The sequence below is a fragment of the Amblyraja radiata genome, chromosome 9 (genome assembly GCF_010909765.2).
Source record: "Amblyraja radiata isolate CabotCenter1 chromosome 9, sAmbRad1.1.pri, whole genome shotgun sequence".
In the NCBI taxonomy this organism is placed as follows: domain Eukaryota; kingdom Metazoa; phylum Chordata; class Chondrichthyes; order Rajiformes; family Rajidae; genus Amblyraja; species Amblyraja radiata.
The window spans coordinates 56729060-56750893 of NC_045964.1; the positions used below are offsets into that span (position 1 = coordinate 56729060).

General features: G+C 49.1%; 1 protein-coding gene across 1 annotated transcript; it reads right to left on the bottom strand.

Annotated features, from left to right (window-relative positions):
* Positions 1-8519: 8519 nt before the first annotated feature.
* LOC116976639 (cytosolic carboxypeptidase 3-like) lies at positions 8520-21413 on the bottom strand. The gene is made up of 5 exons (XM_033026466.1): positions 21263-21413; positions 19975-20075; positions 11831-11914; positions 10276-10392; positions 8520-8618 (listed from the first exon to the last, which is right to left on the bottom strand). Exons 1-5 carry the CDS (start codon positions 21411-21413, stop codon positions 8520-8522), a joined length of 552 nt encoding a protein of 183 aa, XP_032882357.1.
* Between the last annotated feature and the right edge of the window lie 421 nt (positions 21414-21834).

The following is a 21834-nucleotide window of genomic DNA, read 5'->3' on the forward strand; positions in this document are numbered from 1 at the left end:
CCCCCCGATGTCAGAGTCAGAGTCAAAGTCAAAGCCCCCGGCTGGTGATGGCGATTGTCCCGCGGCCATTAAAGCCACGCCGGGTGATGCAAGCTCGCGCACCGGGTCTTGGTGTTAGAGCCCCCGGCGTGCGCTCGCAAAGTCCCGCGGCCATTCCAAGCCGCGCGCAGCTGGAACCCCAGGTCGTTCCTGTTGGAGGCCGCTCCACGTTGCAGCCCCAACGACAACGGAGACCCGACAAAGAAAAGGTTGGGTCTCCCGTGCAGGGGAAAGATTTTAAAGTCACCCCCTCCCCCCCACCCCCACACACACATACCCCAACAAAAAAAATAACAAAAACTACATAAAAACGAGACAAAAAATAATAAAACACAGACGGACTGCAGAGGCCGCTGCTGACGAGAGTCGCGCCGCCCACCGAATGTGTGTGTATGTATGTATGTGTATGCGTGCGTGTGTGTATGTATGTGCGTGTGTGCGTATGTGTGCGTGCATGTGTGTGTATGTGTGTGCATGTGTGTGTGTATGTGAATTTGCATGTGTGTATGTATGTATGTCGGTGTGTGTGTTTGTGGTGTGTGTATGTGTGTGTGTATGTATGTGCATGTATGCGTGTATGTGTGCGTGTGTGTATGTGTGTGTGTGCGTGTATGTATGCGTGTGTGTGCGCGTGTGTATATATATATATATATACTGTATATGTATATACTAGACCAAGTGCAGATCCGTTGGGTCTGTTTCCCCAACGTGCGTTTGCGGGGGGGGAGGGGGGGGGCTGCGGCATCACACTCACACTAACCACCCCCCAAACACACAGGTGGGGGGAGGTGGGGAGGGGGAGAGGGAGGGGAGGAGGGAGAGGGGTGAGGAGAGAGGGAGAGGGGAGAGAATGGGGGGAATGGGAGGAGAGAGGGGTGCGGGAGGGGGTGAGAGAGGGTGGGGAGAGGGGGGAAATAGGGTGGGGGAGGGGGGAAAGAGGGTGGGGGAGGGGGAGAGAGGAGAGAGGGAGGGGAGGATGGAGGGGAGGGAGGAGGGAGAGGGGGAAGAGTGTGGAGGGAGGGGGGGAGGGGTAGGGGGAAGTGGTGGAAGAGGGGTAGGGGAAGGGGTGGGGGAGAGAGGGGAGCGAGGGGGAAGGGAGGGGGAGAGAGAGAGAGGGGTGGGGTAAGGGGGAGAGAAGGGGAAGAGTGGGGAGGGAGGGGCAGAGGGGTAGGGGGGGTGGTGGAAGAGGGACAGAGGTAGGGGGCGGGGGGAGGAGAAGGAGAGGGGTGAGGAGAGGGAAACATAGAAATTAGGTGCACGAGTAGGCCATTCGGCCCTTCAAGCCTGCACTGCCATTCAATATGATCATGGCTGATCATCCAACTCAGTATCCTGTACCTGCCTTCTCTCCATACCCCCTGATCCCTTTAGCCACAAGGGCCACATCTAACTCCCTCTTAAATATAGCCAATGAACTGGCCTCAACTACCTTCTGTGGCAGAGAATTCCACAGATTCACCACTCTCTGTGTGAAAAATGTTTTTCTCATCTCGGTCCGAAAAGATTTCCCCCTTATCCTTAAACTGTGACCCCTTGTTCTGGACTTCCCCAACATCGGGAACAATCTTCCTGCATCTAGCCTGTCCAACCCCTTAAGAATTTTGTAAGTGTCTATAAGATCCCCCCTCAATCTTCAAAATTCTAGCGAGTACAAACCGAGTCTATCCAGTCTTTCTTCATATGAAAGTCCTGACATCCCAGGAATCAGTCTGGTGAACCTTCTCTGTACTCCCTCTATGGCAAGAATGTCTTTGGCAAGGGAGATGGAGAGAGGGGAGGAGAGAGGGGTGGGGGAGGGGAAGAGAAGAGAGAGGGGAGGGGGAGAGAGGTGTGGGGGAGGGGGGAGGGAGGGGAGGAGGGAGATGGGGTAGGGGAGAGAGGGGGAAGAGTGTGGATGGAGGGGGAAGAGTGGGGAGGGGGAAGGGGGTGGGGGAGAGAGGACAGGGGGTGGGGGACGGAAGGGGGGTGGGGGCTGGGGGAGAGAGAGAAGGGGGTGGGGGAGGGAAGGGGGGAGAGGGAAGGGGGTGGGGGAGAGAGGGATGGGGGTGGGAGGAGGAGGGAGAGGAGAGGTAGAGGGGGCGAGGAGAGGAGATGGAGAAGGGGAGGAGAGAGGGAGTGGAGAAGGGGAGGAGAGAGGGAATGGGGGAGGGGGAGAGAGGGATGAGGGGGAGAGAGAGGGATGGGGGAGGGGGGGGAGAGGGATGGGGAGGGGGAGAGAGGGATGGGGAGGGGGATGAGGGGAGGGGGGGGGGAGAGGGATGGGGGAGAGGGATGGGGGAGGGGGAGAGAGGTGTGGGGGAGGGGTGAGGAGGGAGATGGGGTAGGGGAGGGGGGGGAGAGGGGTGGGGTGGGGGGAGAGAGTGGAAATAGTGGGGAGGGAGAGTGGAAGGGGGAGGGGTAGAGAGTGTCCATCTGTTCCCCATTCCCTATCACCCCCAATCCTCTTTCTCTATTCCCACACACATGACGCGCTTCGACACAGGCTGCGGGGGGGCGGGGGGGGGGAGGGGCTGGGGCTGGTGCAAAGGCATATGTAAATGGCTCCATTCCGATTGGACATCTGTGAGCATTGGGCATTGTGACATCACACGATTGAACATTCACCAACATGTTGTGGGTGAGAAGCTGTTTTGTTTTTTAAAATTGTTTTTTTAATTTTGAGGGGACGGGGGGGGGGAGAAGGATTTTCACATAAACACGACGAAAATTAATCAGGAGTGGATACTTAGAATGAAAAGTGAAATCTCTACCGAAATGGAAAGAATCTCGGCGATTCTGCGTCTGGTGTTGGCGTAGCAACGAATCAAAGGCTGGCAGCCACAAGTCAGGCAGACACACACACACTTTTATATTATAGATAGATAGATATATATATACACACACACACACACCCCTTCCCCATCCCAGTTCTATGACTAGTCTCGTTGTCACCTTCCATTCAGCTGGCAATGAACCATTCTACATTTCATTGATCAGCGTCCCTTTTGATCTGTGTTTTCACACCTAACCCTTCCATATCTCTACGTCTCCCCCTCCCCTGACTATCAGTCTGAAGAAGGGTCTCGACACGAAACGTCACCTATTCCTTCTTTTTCTATATGTTTCTATGTTTCTGTGACTCTATGGCAGTTTTTGATGAGGGTGAGACAAATTAGGCTTCGGTAGAGGGGGTCGGCAACCTATGGCCCACGGGCCGGATCCGGCCCGTAACTCAAAACCATCCGGCCCGCAGGCGGATTTTTTTTTTCAATTCGTTTTCGCGACCTGGGAACTGCAGCAAGTCCCGGGGCACGCGGGAGACCTGGAAACTGCAGAAAACTAATTGAAAAACACGTGAAAACTATGTATTATTACTATGTATTATTACTAATTTATGTTAAGAATGAGGGTGAAATCTTTTAGGACCGAGATGAGAAAAACATTTTTCACACAGAGAGTGGTGAATCTCTGGAATTCTCTGCCACAGAAGATAGTTGAGGCCAGGCTATATTTAAGAGGGAGTTGTGGCCCTTGTGGCTAAAGGTATCAGGTAGTATGGGGAGAAGGCAGGTACAGGATACTGAGTTGGATGATCAGCCATGATCATATTGAATGGCGTTGCAGGCTCGAAGGGCCGAATGGCTTACTCCTGCACCTATTTTCTATGTTTCTATTATTACTATGTATTATTACTATGTATTATTACTAATTTATGTATTATTACTATGTATTATTACTAATTTACATATTATTAGTATGTATTATTACTCATTTACGTATTATTAGTGTGTATTATTACTAATGTATGTATTACTACTATGTATTATAACTAATTTATATATTATTAATATATATTATTACTAATTACTAATTTAGTTAGTATGTATTATTATTACCTCCATTTATTAACTATGGCGATAGATGTGGCCCGCCATCCGCTCACAGACATGGGTCCTGGCCCCAATGCAGAACAAGGTTGCCGGCCCTTGTTTGAGTATTTTGGTATAGCTGTGAATGTCAGTCCAACATGGCTGCTTACCTGTACCCATTTGCTGCTAGGAGGGATGTAGGCACAGCCAAAACGTTATAGATAGTTTCTGGACAAAAAAAAGACAAGATGTAGATGAGTAAACAATTTCTCCTTGATCACGTATTCAGATGACAAGAGATGCAGTGCAGAAACAGGCCCCTCGGCCCACCGAGTCCGCACTGCCCCTGTACACTAGCACTATCCTACACACACTGGGGACAATTTACAGAGGGCCAATTAACCTGCACGTCTTTGGGAAGTGGGAGGTAACCGGAGCGCCCGGAGGAAACCCACGCGGTCACGGTGAGAACATGCAAACTCTGCACCGGCAGCACCCGTAGTCAGGATCGAACCCGTGTCTCTGGCGAGGGTTTTCTCCGGGTGCTCCGGTTTCCTCCCACATTCCAAAGCCGTGTGGGTTTGTAGGTTAATTGGCTTCGGTAAAAACTGTAAATTGTCCCCAGTGTGTAGCATAGTGTTAGAAACATAGATAGAAATATAGACAATAGGTGCAGGAGTAGGCCATTCAGCCCTTCGAATCGCCATTCAATGTGATCATGGCTGATCAACCACAATCAGTACCCTGTTCCTGCTTTCTCCCCATATCCCTTGATTCCGTTAGCCCTACGAGCTATATCTAACTCTCTCTTGAAAACATCCAGTGAATTGGCCTCCACTGCCTTCTGTGGCAGAGAATTCCACAGATTCACAACTCTCTGAGCATCCTTGCTATTGAGGCAGTGCAGCGTAGGTTCACGAGGTTAATCTCTGGGATGGCGGGACTGTCATATCAGGAAAGGTTGGAAAGACTGGGCTTACTGGAATTTAGAAGGATCAGTGGGGATATTATAGAAACATATAAAATTATATAAGGACTGGACAAGCTAGATGCAGGAAAAATGTTCCCAATGTTGGGGGAGTCCAGAACCAGGGGCCACAGTCCTAGCATAAAGGGGAGGCCATTTAAAACTGAGATGAGAAAATACTTTTTCACCCAGAGACTTGTGAATTTGTGGAATTCTCTGCCACAGAGGGCAGTAGAGGCCAATTCACTGGATGCATTTAAAAGAGAGTTAGATAGAGCTAGCGGAATCAAGGGATATGGGGAGAAGGCAGGCACGGATTATCAATTGTGGATAATCAGTCATGATCACAATGAATGGTGGTGCTGGCTCGAAGGGCCAAATGGCCTCCTCCTGCACCTATTGTCTATGTTTCTATGTTTCATAAGATCCTACAAAATTCTACTAAATTCCAGTGAATACAAGCCCAGTCGATCCATTCTTTAGTTATTGTACGGAGATCGCAGGTCAGCAAGGACTCGATGGGCCGAAGGGTCTGTTTCCACGGTGTATCTCCAAAATCTAAAGAGTAAAGTCTATGATCCCACTGCTAAGCAACCGTCCAAAGAAAACTCTTAATAGACAATAGACAATAGGTGCAAGAGTAGGCCATTCGGCCCTTCGAGCCAGCACCGCCATTCAATGTGATCATGGCTGATCATCCCCAATCAGTACCCTGTTCCTGCCTTCTCCCCATATCCCCTGACTCTGCTATCTTTAAGAGCCCTATCTAGTTCTCTCTTGAAAGCATCCAGAGAACCTGCCTCCACCGCCCTCTGAGGCAACTCTTGACGCAAGCTCTCCCGGTTAATCCCGAAGGCGGGAATTTTTCCTTACTTTTTCGGCATGTCTTCCAGTGCCTGTTTGTCACTTGATCGATGAGAGGGAGCTTCGTTTTGCCGACGGGGAAGAATTGTACCGGCGAGACGATCAAGTGAGGCGTCATGTAAGGCCCAGTGCTCTCGTTGTCGGGCTGAGGGACCCACATCAGCTCTAGAACGTGGAAGAAAATAGATCATAAATATCTGTGCTGCACAGAGTAGTATGTTTTATGCTTGTAAGTAGGAACAGCACTTTCAATCAATTGTTTAGTTTATTTTAGCTTAGAGATACAATAGACAATAGACAACAGGTGCAGGAGTAGGCCATTCGGCCCTTCGAGCCAGCACCGCCATTCAATGTGTTCATGGCTGATCATCCCCAATCAGTACCCCGTTCCTGCCTTCTCCCCATATCCCCTGACCCCGCTATCTTTAAGAGCCCTATCTACCACTCTCTTGAAATACAGTGCGGAAACAGGCCCTTCAGCCCATCGAGTCCACGATCCCCACACATTAACACTAGCCTACACACACTGGGGACAATTTACATTTACCAAGCCAATTAACCTACAAACCTGTAGGTCTTTGGAGTGTGGGAGGAAACCGCAGATCTCGGAGACAACCCACAAAGGTCACGGGGAGAATGTGCAAACTCCGTACAGACAGCACCCGTGGTCGGGATGGAACCGCTGCACCACCGTTTATTGCCACGTATACCATGATACGGTGAACAGAGGCACCAGCAACTGAACCGTCCTCTCACCAACTAGAGAACGTTCCTGACCCATCTACCTCATTGGAGACCCTCGGACAATTTTTAATCAGATTTTCTCTTGCACTGAACGTTATTCCCTTGATCCTGAATCTGTGCTTGAGTTTAGAGATGTGGTGAGGCTTTGACCCACGCCGTCCAGCGATCACTTGTTCACACTGGTTTTATGTTATCTTCTGTTCGACTCTGACCTCGGGTGCTGTCTGTGTGGAGTTTGCACGTTCTCCCTGTGACCGTGTTGTGTTTCCTCCGTGTGCTCCGGTTTCCTCCCCCCACTCCAAACACGTGCAGGTTTGTTCTGTAGGTTGTTCCTAGCGTGTAGGATAGTGTAAAGGGCCCTGTCCCACTGTACGAGCTAATTCAAGAGTTCTCCCGAGTTTCCCCTGATTCGAACTCGGAGAATTACGGTAATAGCCGCTCGTAGGTACTCGGGGCTCTCGTGGACATTTTTCAACATGTTTCAAAATCTTCACAAGTCTTCACGAGCTTACCACATATCCCGAGTACCTGCCATTAGCGTTACGAGCCGCTAAGAGACGTCCCCAAGCTCCGACGTACATTCTACGTACTTACCACGAGTTTTTTTTTAAACTCGGGAGAGCTCTTGAATTACCTCGTACAGTGGGACAGGCCCTTTAGTCTGCGGGGTGATCATCTGGCAGCTCTTTCCTTCCATCTACCTCATCAGAGACCCTCAGACTGTCTTCAATCGGACTTGACCTTGCACTAAACGTTATTCCCTTTATCCTGTATCTGTACACTGTGGACGGCTCGATTGTAATCATGTACAGTCTTTCCACTGACTGGATAGCACACAACAAAAAACTAAACTAAACTGTACTAAACTAAAAACTCAACTAAACTAATATAAACTAAACTAAACTAAACTAAACATATACCCACCACCCTCTGAGTAAAAAAAGATTTGCATCCACTCCCTGCACTGGGGACAATTTACAGAGGGCCAACTAACCTACAAACCCACACATCGTGTTGGCCTTCATAGCAAGATAAATTGAGTATAGGAGCAAAGAGGTCCTTCTGCAGCTGTACAGGGCCCTAGTGAGACCACACCTGGAGTATTGTGTGCAGTTTTGGTCCCCTAATTTGAGGAAGGATATTCTTGCTATTGAGGGAGTGAAGCGTAGGTTTACAAGGTTAATTCCCGGGATGGCGGGACTGTCATAGGCTGAGAGAATGGAGCGGCTGGGCTTGTACACTCTGGAGTTTAGAAGGATGAGAGGATATCTCAAGTTCAAGTGAGTTTATTGTCATGTGTCCCTGTATAGGACAATGAAATTCTTGCTTTGCTTCAGCACACAGAACATAGTAGGCATTTACTACAAAACAGATAAGTGTGTCCATATACCATAATATAAATATATACACACATGAATAAATAAACTGATGAAGTGCAAATAACAGAAAATGGGTTATTAATATTCAGAGTTTTGTCCGAGCCAGGTTTAATAGCCTGATGGCTGTGGGGAAGGATCTTATTGAAACATATAAGATTATTAACGGTTTGGACACGCTAGAGGCAGGAAACATGTTCCCGATGTTGGGGGAGTCCAGAACCACAGTTTAAGAATAAGGAGTAAGCCATTTAGAATGGAAATGAAGAAACACTTTTTCACACAGAGAGTTGTGAGTTGTGGAATTCTCTGCCTCAGAGGGCGGTGGAGGCCGGTTCTCTGGATGCTTTCAAGAGAGAGCTAGATAGGGCTCTTAAAGATAGCGGAGTCAAGGGATATGGGGAGAAGGCAGGCACGGGGTACTGATTGTGGATGATCAGCCATGATCACAGTGAATGGCGGTGCTGGCTAGAAGGGCTGAATGGCCTACTCCTGCACCTATTGTCTATTGTCTAACACGGACTGATAGATTCTTGATTGGTACGGGTGTCAGGGGTTATGGGGAGAAGGCAGGAGAATGGGGTTGAGAGGGGAAGGTGATCAGACATGATTGAATGGCGGTGTAGACTTGATAGGCTGAATGACCTAATTCTGCTCCGATCACGTATGAACATGAACTTCTCACTTCACACAGACAGACCGCATCTTTAGCTCAGTAAAGTTGTGACCTTTCACGCTGACTCTGCCCGAAACGTAGTCATCATTCCTTCTGCATCGGACCTGTGAAGTAGAATTAAAGATGACACCGAGAAACGGAACAGAACGTAGAACATAGCACAGAACAGCGTGATAACAGGCCCTTCAGCCCACAATGCCAACCTAGACCAGCAATCACCCCATATACTAACTCTATCCTACACACTAGGGACAAATTACAATATTTACCAAAGTCAATTAACCTACGAACCTGTACGTCTTTGGAGTGTGGGAAGAAACCGGAGCACCCGGAGAAAACCCACGTGGTCACGGGAAGAACGTACAAACTCCACACAGACAGCACACGTAGTCAGGATCGAATCCGGGTCACTGACGCTGTAGTGCAGCAACACTACCGCTGTGTCACCCTGCCATCCTGTCATAGAGTAATACAGTGTGGAAACAGGCCCTTCGGCCCATTTTGCCCATGCCGACCGACATGCCCCATCTACACTAGTCCCAACTGCCATATCCCTCCAAACCTGTCAATAGACAATAGACTATAGGTGCAGGAATAGGTCATTTGGCCCTTCGAGCCAGCACCACCATTCAATGTGATCATGGCTGATCATCCCCAATCAGTACCCCGTTCCTGCCTTCTCCCCATATCCCCTGACTCCGCTATTTTTAAGAGCCCTATCTAGCTCTCTCTTGAAAGCATCCAGAGAACCCGCCTCCACCACCCTCTGAGCCAGCGAATTCCACAGACTCACCACTCGCTGTGAGAAAAAGTGTTTCCTCGTCTCCGTTGGCCCCTGGTTCTGGACTCCCCCAACATCGGGAACATGTATTGTCATAGATTAATACAGTGTGGAAACAGGCCCTTCGGCCCATTTTGCCCATGCCTCTAGCGTGTCCAAACCCTTAACAATCTTATATGTCTCATGTACCTGTCTAAAATTACCTATACCATGTATCTATCTAAAAGTTTTTCAAAATGTTCTTATAGTCCCTGCCTCAACTACCTCCTCCGGCAGCTCGTTCCATACACCCACCACCCTCTGCGAGATAAAGTTACCTCTCAACGGGTGATGTCTGTATGAATAAGTTTAGGAATAAGGAGTAAGCCATTTAGAACGGAGACGAGGAAACATTTTTTCTCACCGAGAGTTGGGAGTCTGTGGAATTCTCTGCCTCAGAGGGCAGTGGAGGCCGGTTCTCTGGATACTTTCAAGAGAGCTAGATAGGGCTCTTAAAGATACTAGAGTCAGGAGATATGGGGAGAAGGCAGGAACGGGGTACTGATTGTGGATGATCAGCCATGATCACATTGAATGGCGGTGCTGCCTCGAAGGGTCGAATGGCCTACTCCTGCACCTATTGTCTATTGAATGAATAAGTTTATTGGCCAAGTATTCACATACAAGGAATTTGCCTTGGTGCTCCGCCCACAGTGACAACATGACACACAGTGACAGTTAGGAGTGACACATAAAACATTAAACTGTACGGAGTTTGTACGTTCTCCCTGTGACCGTGTGGGTTTTCTCCGGATGTTCTGGTTTCCACCTGCACTCCAAAGACGTGCGTGCGGGTTTGTAGGTTAATTGGGTTCGGTAGAAATTGTAAATGGTCCCTAGTGTGCGTGGGATAGTGTTCGTGTGCGGGGATCGCTGGTCGGCGCGGACTCGGTGGTTTCCGCGCTGTATCTCTAAATTAAACTAAACTAAACATGCCGTACCTTGGCGTTGGGGTCTGAGTCCAGGTCACTGCCGTTGTGGTAGGGGGAGTGGGGAGCCTGTCTCTGTAGCCTTCCCATCTGCATCGCTGACTTGGGAGGCTGGACTTTTGGGGGAAGCTACGCAAAAAAACACAAAGCACGTTGAGAAGATGCTGCTGGGCTTTCACTGTGGGTGACAGATTTTGTTCGTCCCCAAGACAGACACAAAATGCAACTCTACCGCTGCGCAACTGTGACGCCCTTGTGTACGAAGCCCAGACCATCACGCAATTGACAGGTTTGGAGGGATATGGGCGGGCAGTTGGGACCATTCGGGAGAGGAGAGGAGAGGAGAGGAGAGGAGAGGAGAGGAGAGGAGAGGAGAGGAGAGGAGAGGAGAGGAGAGGAGAGGAGAGGAGAGGAGAGGAGAGGAGAGGAGAGGAGAGTGGGGGAACGGAGAGGAGAGAAGAGGGAGGAGAGGAGAGGAGAGGGGAGGAGAGGGGAGGGGAGGAGAGGATATTCTCCCCATATCCCCTGACTCCGCTGTCTTCAAAACCAACCTCTCTTCCACTGATGGACACAAAATGCTGGAGTAACTCAGCGGGACAGGCAGCATCTCTGGAGAGAAGGAATGGGTGATGTTTCGGGTCGAGACCACTTCTTCAGACAGGGTGTCAGGGGAGCGGGTAACAAGAGATATGGAAGGGTAAGGTGTGAAAAGGACAGATCAAAGCAGACAATGTTTGAGGAAATGTAGAATGGGTCACTGTTGGCTGAGGGGAAGTCGTACAAAGAGTAAAATTAATCAGGACAGTGGAAACTAGTCGGAGAACTAGGGTGGGACAGAGAGGGAGGGAAAGCAAACGTTACTTGAAGTTAAGACAAAAAGGGTGTCAAATAGGGACTGGGGGGAAAAATGGAGGGAGGGATATGGGTGGATGGGAGGAGAGGGTAGGGGGGAGAAATGGGGAAAGGAGGGGGTTACGTAAAATTGCAGAAGTCAGTGTTCATACCGCTGCGGTGTAAACTGCCCTAGCGGGCTATGAGGTGGTGTTCCTCCAGTTTGTGTGTGGCCTCACTCTGACAATGCAGGAGGCCCAGGACAGAAAGGTCAGTGTGGGAATGGGAAGGGGAGTTGAAAGGGTTAATAGCCGGGAGATCCAGCAGGCCTTAGCGGCCCAAGCTCAAGTGTTCAGCCAAACGGCCGGCGAGTCTACACTCGCCCTCACAACACGGCGGACACCAGATTCATCTCTTTTGCTCTTTCCACCTCTATTTGTATCTCTGTGTCTCTCTCTATCTGTATCCCCTTGCCTCTGCCTCTCCATCTCTCCATTTCATGACAGGTTCATGGATAGGACAGGTTTGGAGGGATATGGACCAAGCGCAGGCAGGTGGGACCAGTGTCGCTGGGACATGTTGGCCGGTGTGGGCAAGTTGGCCTGAAGGGCCCGTTTCCACACTGTGTGACTCCGTGACTCCGTGACTCCGTGACTCCGTGACTCCGTGACTCTGTGACTCTGTGAATCTATCTCACCCCACTGTATCTCTTTCTCCCCCTCTGATAATCGAGTACCTGCTGTTTGTTTTCCATGTCCAAGGCCTTCCTCATCAAGTAGGAATTTCCTCTCTCTCTTTTGGTTTTTAGTTGTTTTTTCCTCTGTACCAAATCCTGCTTAAAAAAAGAGCTGGCATTTAGTTCTCGACCCAAAACGTTGCCTATTTCCTTCTCTCCACAGATGCTGCCTCACCCGTTGAGTTTCTCCAGCATTTTTTGTCTATCTTTAGTTTAGTTTCGTGCAATTTAGATTAGTTAAGTTTAGTTTAGTTTAGTCGAGAGATACAGCACGGAAACAAGCCCTTCGGCCCACCGGGTCCGGGCCGACCAGCGACCCCCCCCGTACACTAGCTCTATGCTAGACACACTAGGGACAATTTACAATTTTTACCGAAGCCAATTAGCCTACAAACCTGTACATCTTTGGAGTGTGGGAGGAAACCGGAGCACCTGGAAAAAACCCACACAGGTCACGGGGAGAACGTGCAAACTCCATACAGACAGCACCTGTGGTCAGGATCAAACCTGGGACTCTGGCGCTGCGAGGCAGCAACTCTACCGCTGCGCCACCGTGACACCCCATATCCCTCTCAATCTTTCCCATCTGTGCACCCGTCCCAGTGTTTTTAAAGTGTTGCTTGATCGATTAATTGTATGAATACAGCGTGGAAACAGGCCCTTCGGCCCACCGAGTCCGTGCCGACCATCGATCTCCAGCTCACACTCGTTCTACATTATCCCACTTTCTCATCCACTCCCTGCACACGGGGGGGACCTCCTCGTTTCTCCTCTCTAAGTGATCACAAATATGGGAAAGGGGTGGGAGAGAAGAGGGAGGAAATAAACTTTAAGAACAACCTTTGCAGAGAAATCGGTGCACTCCTTGTTAACAAACGACGACTCGTCGGAAACGGAACTGTTAGATCCAGTGGAACTGAAATGAGGCAGAAAATGCAGTGACTATTTCATCAATCTCATACATGGAACAATAACTCTTGTAAAGACATGCCAATATATGTCTCATTTAGGGCTGCCAACTGTCTCGTATTAGCCGGGACATAGACAATAGACAATAGGTGCAGGAGTAGGCCATTCGGCTCTTCGAGGAGAAGCAGGAACGGGGTACTGATTGTGGATCAGGACTAGACAAGCTAGATGCAGGAAAAATGTTCCCAATGTTGGGCGAGTCCAGAACCAGGGGCCACAGTCTTAGAATAAAGGGGAGGCCATTTAAGACTGAGGTGAGAAAAAAAAATTCACCCAGAGAGTTGTGAATTTGTGGAATTCCATGCCACAGAGGGCAGTGGAGGCCAATTCACTGAATGGAGTTAAGAGAGAGTTAGATAGAGCTCTAGGGGCTAGTGGAATCAAGGGATATGGGGAGAAGGCAGGCACGGGTTATTGATTGGGGACGATCAGCCATGATCGCAATGAATGGCGGTGCTGGCTCGAAGGGCCGAATGGCCTCCTCCTGCACCTATTTTCTATGTTTCTATGTTTCTATGGATGATCAGCCATGATCACATTGAATGGCGGTGCTGGCTCGAGGGGCCGAATGGCCTACTCCTGCACCTATTGTCTAATGTCTTCCTATTCTCACTGCACTTGAGGTAGTAGTTGACCAGAACCGCTCTCCCACGTGTCAGAAAGCGCCTATATTGGACCACGGATACGCTCACTGCAAGAGGAATGGCACAGGAGATGGATAGCTACCAGGACATGGTTTGTGATGGCATTGAATCCTCTACTGTGTCTAAGATTAAGAGCAAAAGCAATTGTGAGCAGTTTTAGACCCCAAATCTGAGGAAGGATGTGCTGGCTCTGGAGAGGGTCCAGATGAGGTTCACTAGAATGATTCCAGGAATGAGTTGGTTAACCTATGATGAGCGTCGGCACTGGGCCTGTACTCGCTGGAGTTTAGAAGAATGAGGGGGGACCTCATTGAAACATACAGAGTAGTGAATGCTTGGATAGACTGGATGTGGAGAGGATGTTTCCACTAGTGGGAGAGTCTAGGACTAACGGTCACAGCCTCAGGATTAAAGGACGTTCCTTCAGGAACAAGATGAGGAGGAATTTCTTTAGTCAGAGGGTGGTGAATCATTAAGTCTACTCCGCCATTCAATCATGGCTGATCTATCTCTCCCTCCTAACCCCATTCTCCTGCCTTCTCCCCGTAACCTCTGACACCCGCACTAATCAAGAACCTGTCTATCTCTTCCATAAAAAATATCCACTGACTTAGCCTCCACAGCTTTAGGTGGCAAATAATTCCACAGATTCACCACCCTCTGACTTTAGAATTTAGAAATTCCAAACTCCAGCGAGTACAGGCCCAGTACCGTCAAACGCTCATCATATGCTAACCCACTCATTCCTGGGATCATTCTTGTAAACCTCCTCTGGACCCTCTCCAGAGCCAGCACATCCTTCCTCAGATATGGGGCCTAAAATTGCGCACAGTACCTCAAATGCGGCCTGACCAGCGCTTTATAGAGCCTCATCATTACAGTACATATCTGTTTTTGCGTTCTAGCTATCTCTAAATAAATGCTAGCATTGTGTTTGCCTTCCTTACTACAGATTCGACTTGCAAATTAATTTTTTGGGAATCCTGCACATTTGGTTTAGTTTAGTTTAGAGATACAGCATGAAAACAGGCCCTTCGGCCCGACCATCCATGTTATCCCACTTTCTCATCCACTCCTTACACACCAGGGGCAATTTACAGAGGCCAATTAACCTACAATCCTGCACGTCTTTGGAGTGTGGGAGAAAACCGGAGCACCCGGAGAAAACCCACGAGGTCAGAATAAGGGGTAAGCCATTTAGAACGGAGATGAGGAAACACTTTTTCTTACAGAGAGTTGTGTGTCTGTGGAATTCTCTGCCCCAGAGGGCGGTGGAGGCAGGTTCTCTGGATACATTCAAGAGAGAGCTAGATAGGGCTCTGAAAGATTGCGGAGTCAGGGGATATGAGGAGAAGGCAGGAACGGGGTACTGATTGGGGATGATCAGCCATGGTCACATTGAATGGCGGTGCTGGTTCGAAGGGCCGAGTGGCCTATAACCATATAACAATTACAGCACGGAAACAGGCCATCTCGGCCCTACAGGTCCGTGCCGAACAACTTTTTTCCCTTAGTCCCACCTGCCTGCACTCATACCATAACCCTCCATTCCCTTCTCATCCATATGCCTATCCAATTTATTTTTAAATGATACCAACGAACCTGCCACCACCACTTCCACTGGAAGCTCATTCCACACCGCTACCACTCTCTGAGTAAAGACGTTCCCCCTCATGTTACCCCTAAACTTCTGTCCCTTAATTCTGAAGTCATGTCCTCTTGTTTGAAGTCATGTGCCTACTCCTGCACATATTGTCTGTTGTCTATTTTCCACGTCGTGGGGCTGGAAACTGGAAGCATCCTGAGCTAATTCTGGCACCACCATCATCTACTGCCACGGGGAGAATGTACAAACTCCGTACAGACCGGATGGAACCTGAGTCTCCGGTGCTGCGAGGCGACTCTACCGCTGCGCCATCGTGGCAACTGTCACCGTGACAGAAGATGGATTTGTCCAATGGGGTTGAGAAGGGAGAGATAGATCAGCCACGATTGAATGGCGGGGTAGACTTGCTGGGCTGAATGGCCTAATCCTGCTCCTGTCACTAAAGTCAACATACTCTATCTATGTACTACCTGGATTCAATGCAGGAGAGGATCTCGTTGAGTGGAGTGTCTGAATCATACTCTCCGCCGGATAGCCCCATCTTGGTTGCAATAACCTCCTTCATCTGGTTCTTCAGCTGCTTTAAGCATTGGCTATACTAGAGCAGGAGACGCAAAGTCAATTAATTTACTTCAATAACGGGACGGGACACGATGCCCAGTGAGACTCTCTGCTTGCACAGCCAACGCATACAAACCGCACCCCCGCCATCCTCATCTCCGTTCACCCTGTGCGTAGGGGAGAGGGTAGAGGGCTGAAGATGTCTCTGGTTGGGTTGCTCCTGGGCCTGGCCAAGCCGGCCATCCGCCAGTCACGGCGCCAGGCGGAAGAGGGCTCTGCCCGAGCCGGCTGCCTGCCCCTTTTCCGGGGTTACGTCCACCCCCGGGTGCGGTTAGAGAGGGACTACGCGCTGTCCACGGGCGCCCTGGGGGATATCCGGGACCGCTGGGCACCGCGGGGGGTGGAATGCATCCTCGACAAGGATTGTAGCATAGTTGTATAGTAGTTTATTTGTTTTGTCTTGTATTATGGTGGTTGGTTCTGGTTTGTTTTGTTGTGTTGTAACTACTATTTTAATATATGTTTAAGAAGGAACTGCAGATGCTGGAAAATCGAAGGTAAACAAAAATGCTGGAGAAACTCAGCGGGTGCAGCAGCATCTATGGAGCGAAGGAAATAGGCAACGTTTCGGGCCGAAACCCTTCTTCAGACTTCGTAGTACCGGCAGCGGAGGAGAGTATCTGTAGACGGGGATTGGTTGGTTCTCCGGTCGAGGAAGAACCGGAGGGCTTTGAGACCCTCTTGGTGGGGGATAGAGGTCTAGAGTGACTGGACGTCCATGGTGAAGATGAGGGGATGGGGGCCTAGAAAATGGAATGCCCGGAGACGACGGAGAGTGTCTGAGGTGTCTTGAACATAGGTAGGGAGGGATTTAACCAGGGGGGATAGGATGGAGTCAAGATATGTGGAAATGTCCAGTAGGGCATGAACAGGCAGAGACAATGGGTCTACCAGGCCAGTCAGGTTTGTGGATTTTGGGGAGAAGGTAAAATCGGGCCGTGCGGGGCTGGGGAATGATGTGGTTGGAGGCTTTTAATATGCATGGCAGATGCAGTATAGGAAGGTTTCACGGCAGTCGGGTCATGACCCATGACCCGTACTGTTGCTACGCTACTCCAAGTGGATTACACGCGATGAACTGCAGGTAGGCACTTACCATTGTTTCCAGCGTAGCGGGCCCGTTAAAACCCGCTGAAATTGTCAATTTTTGCGCTGTAAATAATTATGGAAATCGGGATAAGCGTGAGAGACATTTAGCCTACTTCAGAATTCCAAACGTGAGGAGAAATGATGGTAGATAGAAGCGAGAGCTGAAGGGACAACGACAGCCTTGGCGAACATTGGTCGTTTGCCCACTACATTTCATCAACGAAGGTCTTTTTTCTTGATTCGTTTGGCATCTAAAAAGTTTCAGAAGTGATAAATCTGGCTGTAATCTTTTTAAATCGCCCATGGTTCCCAAGTGAGTTTATACATACAAAATGAAAACGCATCTGAAGAAAAATTTACAGCCAGATTTATCACTTCTGAGAATTTTTAGATACCAAAGGAATCAAGAAAAAACACAAATAGTGCCTTACTTGATGAAATGCAGTTAGCAAACGCGATAATTCCCAATATTTTCAATTCCGATATCTGCACGGCCAATGTTTACCAAGCACTTTAGCTGAACTGAACTGAACTTTATTTATATGGCACTTTTTCACCCAGAGAGTTGTGAATTTGTGGAATTCCCTGCCACAGAGGGCAGTGGAGGCCAAATCACTGGATGGATTTAAGAGAGAGTTAGATAGAGCTCTAGTGGCTAGTGGAATTAAGGGATATGGGGAGAAGGCAGGCACGGGTTATTGATTGTGGACGATCAGCATGATCACAATGAATGGCGGTGCTGGCTCGAAGGACCGAATGGCCTCCTCCTGCACCTATTTTCTATGTATTTATGTTTCTAATATTTGAATAAATAATTTTTTTTTTTTTTTAAAGTATGCAACCCGCAGCCAACTAGGAGTACTGACATTATGCTACGTCATGAACCATCCAGACCCCTGAGGTCATCTTGGTCATGTCTGCTTTCTGTCCCCAGAGTCAGAACTAAACATGGAGAAGCAGCGTTTAGTTTTTATGCTCCACATCTATGGAACAAACGCGGGTCCTCTCCAACTCTCGGTTCTTTTAAATCGGCGCTGTAGACCTTTCTGCTTCATGCTGTTTTTAATTACTTTTATTTTTATTTAAATTACATAATTATTCATTTCTAACACTGCACTGTCATTTTTATTCTTGTATTTTATACTTGTCTAATGTAATTTTAGCTTGTTTTTATTTTCTAGTTTTAATGAATTTTTTATTGCTTTTGATTGCTTTTTAATGCTTTGTGTAAAGCGCTTTGAATCGCCTCGTTGCTGAAACGTGCGGTATAAATAAACTTCTGAAGAAGGGCCTCGACCCAAAATGTCGCCTATTTCCTTCGCTCCATAGATGCTGCTTCACCCGCTGCATTTCTCCAGCATTTTTGTCTACCTTCGATTTTTCCAGCATCTGCAGTTCCTTCTTAAACATATAAACTTGCTTGCTTGCTGACAAAGTTTCAAAGCATATTGGATCCTCCTTTTGTTGTCCCCCCCCCCCCCACCCCCACCCTCCACTCCGGTCCTCCATTGTCCTTCCCATCCCTCTTTACGCTGGTCCTCTACGCTGCTTAAGTTAGCGTACCAAATCCATAGGCATAGATACGAGTCATGGGCAGTCAGAACCTTTTCTCAGGGTGGGTTTGACAAAGACCCACATATACCCTTCCGCCATCTCTCTTCCAGCTTTCTCCCCCCACCCCCCCAACCACCTCCCCCCCCACAATCAGTTTGAAGGTCTCGACCCAAAACATCAACTATTCCTTCTCTCCAGAGATGCTGTCTGACCCGCTGAGTTACTCCAGTAAATTTGTGTCTTTTTTTTGTAAACCAGCGCCTGCAGTTCCCAGTATTTTCACCTCTCACTTCCCCCCCTCGACTCCATCCAAGTCTCCAACGCAGTCTTTCCAGGTGCGGTAGAGGTTCACCTGCACCTCCTTCAACCTCATCTATTGCATCCGCTGGTCTAAATGTCAACTGCTCCACATCGGTGAGACCAAGCGCAGGCTCGGCGATCGCTTCGCACAACACCTCCGCACAGTTCGCAATAACCAACCTGATCTCCCGGTGGCTCAGCACTTCAACTCCCCCGACCATTCCAAAGCCGACCATTCTGTCCTGGGCCTCCTCCATGGCTCGAGTGAGTCCCACCGTAAATTGGAGGAGCAGCACGTCATATTTCGCTTGGGCAGTTTACACTCCAGCGGCATGAACATTGACTTCTCCAATTTCAGGTAGTCCTTGCTTTCTCCCTCCTTCCCCTCCCTTTCCCAGCTCTCCCACAGCCCACTGTCTCCACCTCTTCCATTCTTCTTCCCGCCCCCACCATCCCCACATCAGTCTGAAGAAGGGTCTCGACCCAAAAAGTCACCTATTCCTTTCCTCCATAGATGTTGCCTCACCCGCTGAGTTTCTCCAGCATTTTTGTCATCACCTCTCATCAAACTCATTTGTCCCGTCCCCACCTCTCTTTTCTAGCTCCCCCCCCCCCCCCCCCCCCCCCCCCCCGTTACAATCAGTCTGAAGAAAGATTCTGACCTGAAACGTCACCTATCCATGTTCTCCAGAGATGGACCCAAAATGCTGGAGTAACTCAGCGGGATAGGCAGCATCGCTGGAGAGAAGGAATGGGTGACGTTTCAGGTCGGACCCTTCTTCAAAGATGCTGCCTGACTCACAATAGACAATAGACAATAAATAATAGGTGCAGGAGTAGGCCATTCGGCCCTTTGAGCCAGCACCACCATTCATAGGCTGATCATCCACATTCAGTACCCCGTTCCTGCCTTCTCCCCATATCCCCTGACTCCATTATCTTTAAGAGCCCTATCTAGCTCTTTCTTGAAAGTATCCAGAGAACCGGCCTCCACCACCCTCTGAGGCAGAGAATTCCACAGACTCACTACTCTCTGTGTGAAAAAGTGTTCCCTCATCTCCGTTCTTAATGGCTTACCCCGTATTCTGAAACTGTGGCCCCTGGTTCTCAACTCCCCCAACATCGGAAACATGTTTCCTGCCTCTAGCGTGTCCAAACCCTTAATAATCGAAAATGTTTCAATAAGATAGCCTCTCATCCTTCTAAACTCCAGAGTGTACAAGCCCAGCCGCTCCATTTTCTTAGCATATGACAGTCCCGCCATCCCGGGAATTAACCTGGTGAACCTACACTGCACTCCCTCAATAGCAAGAGTCGCTGAGTTACTCCACTAACTCTGTGTCGTACATGGCCTGTGTTACCTTGGATTCGTCAGGGTCACAGTAGTCCAGCAGTGTGTCGCAAAACTGCGCGCCCATACCTTCCAGATCTCCCACGTTGAAATGGATATTGCTTTTATTTCCTGCAATTAGACCATCAAAGTGAAGAATCGTTAGAGAATAAAGACCATGGTGGGCGGCACGGTGGCGCAGCGATAGAGTTGCTGCCTCACAGCGCCAGTGACCCGGGTTCCATCCTGACTACGGGTGCTGTCTGTGTACAGTTTGTATGTTGGTTGCGTTGGTTTTCTCCGGGTGCTCCGGTTTCAATAGACAACAGGTTTGTAGCCAATTAACCTACAAACCTGTGCGTCATTGGAGTGTGGGAGGAAACCGAAGATCTCGGAGAAAACCCACGCAAGCCACGGGGAGAAGGTAGAAACTCCGTACAGACAGCACCCGTAGTGGGGATCAAACCCGGGTCTCTGGCGCTGTGAGGCAGCAACTCTACCGCTGCGCCGCCTTGATTTACTCCAGCACTATGTGTCATTTTGTGCGTTTTCCCAGCACCTGCAGCCCTTTGTTTCGAGGCTTCCCCATTTTGTAACCCCCATGAAGAGCGAAGGCAAGGGTCTTGAGGAGTTGAGTATAGGAGCAAAGAGGTCCTTCTGCAGTTGTACAGGGCCCTAATGAGACCACACCTAGAGTATTGTATGCAGTTTTGGTCCCCTAATTTGAGGAAGGACATTCTTGCTATTGAGGGACTGCAGCGTAGGTTTACAAGGTTAATTCCCGGGATGGCGGGACTGTCATATGCTAAGAAAATGGAGCGGCTGGGCTTGTACACTCTGGAGTTTAGAAGGATGAGAGGTTATCTTATTGAAACATATAAGATTGTTAAGGGTTTTGACACGCTAGAGGCAGGAAACATGTTCCCGATGTTGGGGGAATCCAGAACCAGGGGCCACAGTTTAAGAATAAGGGGTAAGCCATTTAAAACGGAGATGAGGAAACACTTTTTCACACAGAGAGTTGTGAGTCTGTGGAATTCTCTGCCTCAGAGGGCGGTGGAGGTCGGTTCTTTGGATACTTTCAAGAGAGAGCTAGATAGGGCTCTTAAAGATAGCGGAGTCAGGGGATATGGGGAGAAGGCAGGAACGGGGTACTGATTGTGGATGGTCAGCCATGATCACATTGAATGGCGGTGCTGGCTCGAAGGGCCGAATGGCCTACTCCTGCACCTATTGTCTATTGTTTCCCATTTTGTAACCCCCATGAAGAGCGAAGGGAAGGGTCTCTGACCGCCGGTGCGGGGCGGCACGGCACTCACCGATGGTAGAACCGCAGAAGGTGGCCTCTAGCGTGTAACTGTTGGCTACGCCCAACCTCCACGCCACCACTCGCCCCGTCCCTTCCTTCTCCCGCTTGATGTGGAACTTGCAGCTCTGGAAGGAGAACTGTGTGGAGACAAACGGACACATGAAGAGAGTTTCTCAACACTGGGCCTGTACTGACTGGAGTCTAGAACCATGGTGGGCCTCATTGATTCAAGATTCAAGAGAGTTTATTGTCATGTGTCCCTGATAGGACAATGAAATTCTTGGTTTGCTTCAACACAACAGAACATAGTAGGCATAGTAGGCATAACCTTTACAAGGTTAATTCCGTTGTTCCATTGTTTAAAAAGGGGTCTAAGAGTAAACCTAGCAATTATAGACCTGTTAGTTTGACGTCAGTGGTGGGCAAATTAATGGAAAGAATACTTAGAGATAATATATATAAGCATCTGGATAAACAGGGTCTGATTAGGAACAGTCAACATGGATTTGTGCCTGGAAGGTCATGTTTAACTAATCTTCTTGAATTTTTTGAAGATGTTACTCGGGAAATTGATGAGGGTAA

Coding starts and splice junctions, on each gene's coding strand:
- LOC116976639 (XM_033026466.1), bottom strand. CDS start 21,413: ATGTGTCCGTTTGTCTCCACACAGTTCTCCTTCCAGAGCTGCAAGTTC. Junction 11,915..19,974: donor GTGACCCTGACGAATCCAAG/GTAACACAGGCC, acceptor GATTTGGTACAG/AGGAAAAAACAACTAAAAAC. Junction 10,393..11,830: donor ACATGGAAAACAAACAGCAG/GTACTCGATTAT, acceptor TTTTTTGCGTAG/CTTCCCCCAAAAGTCCAGCC.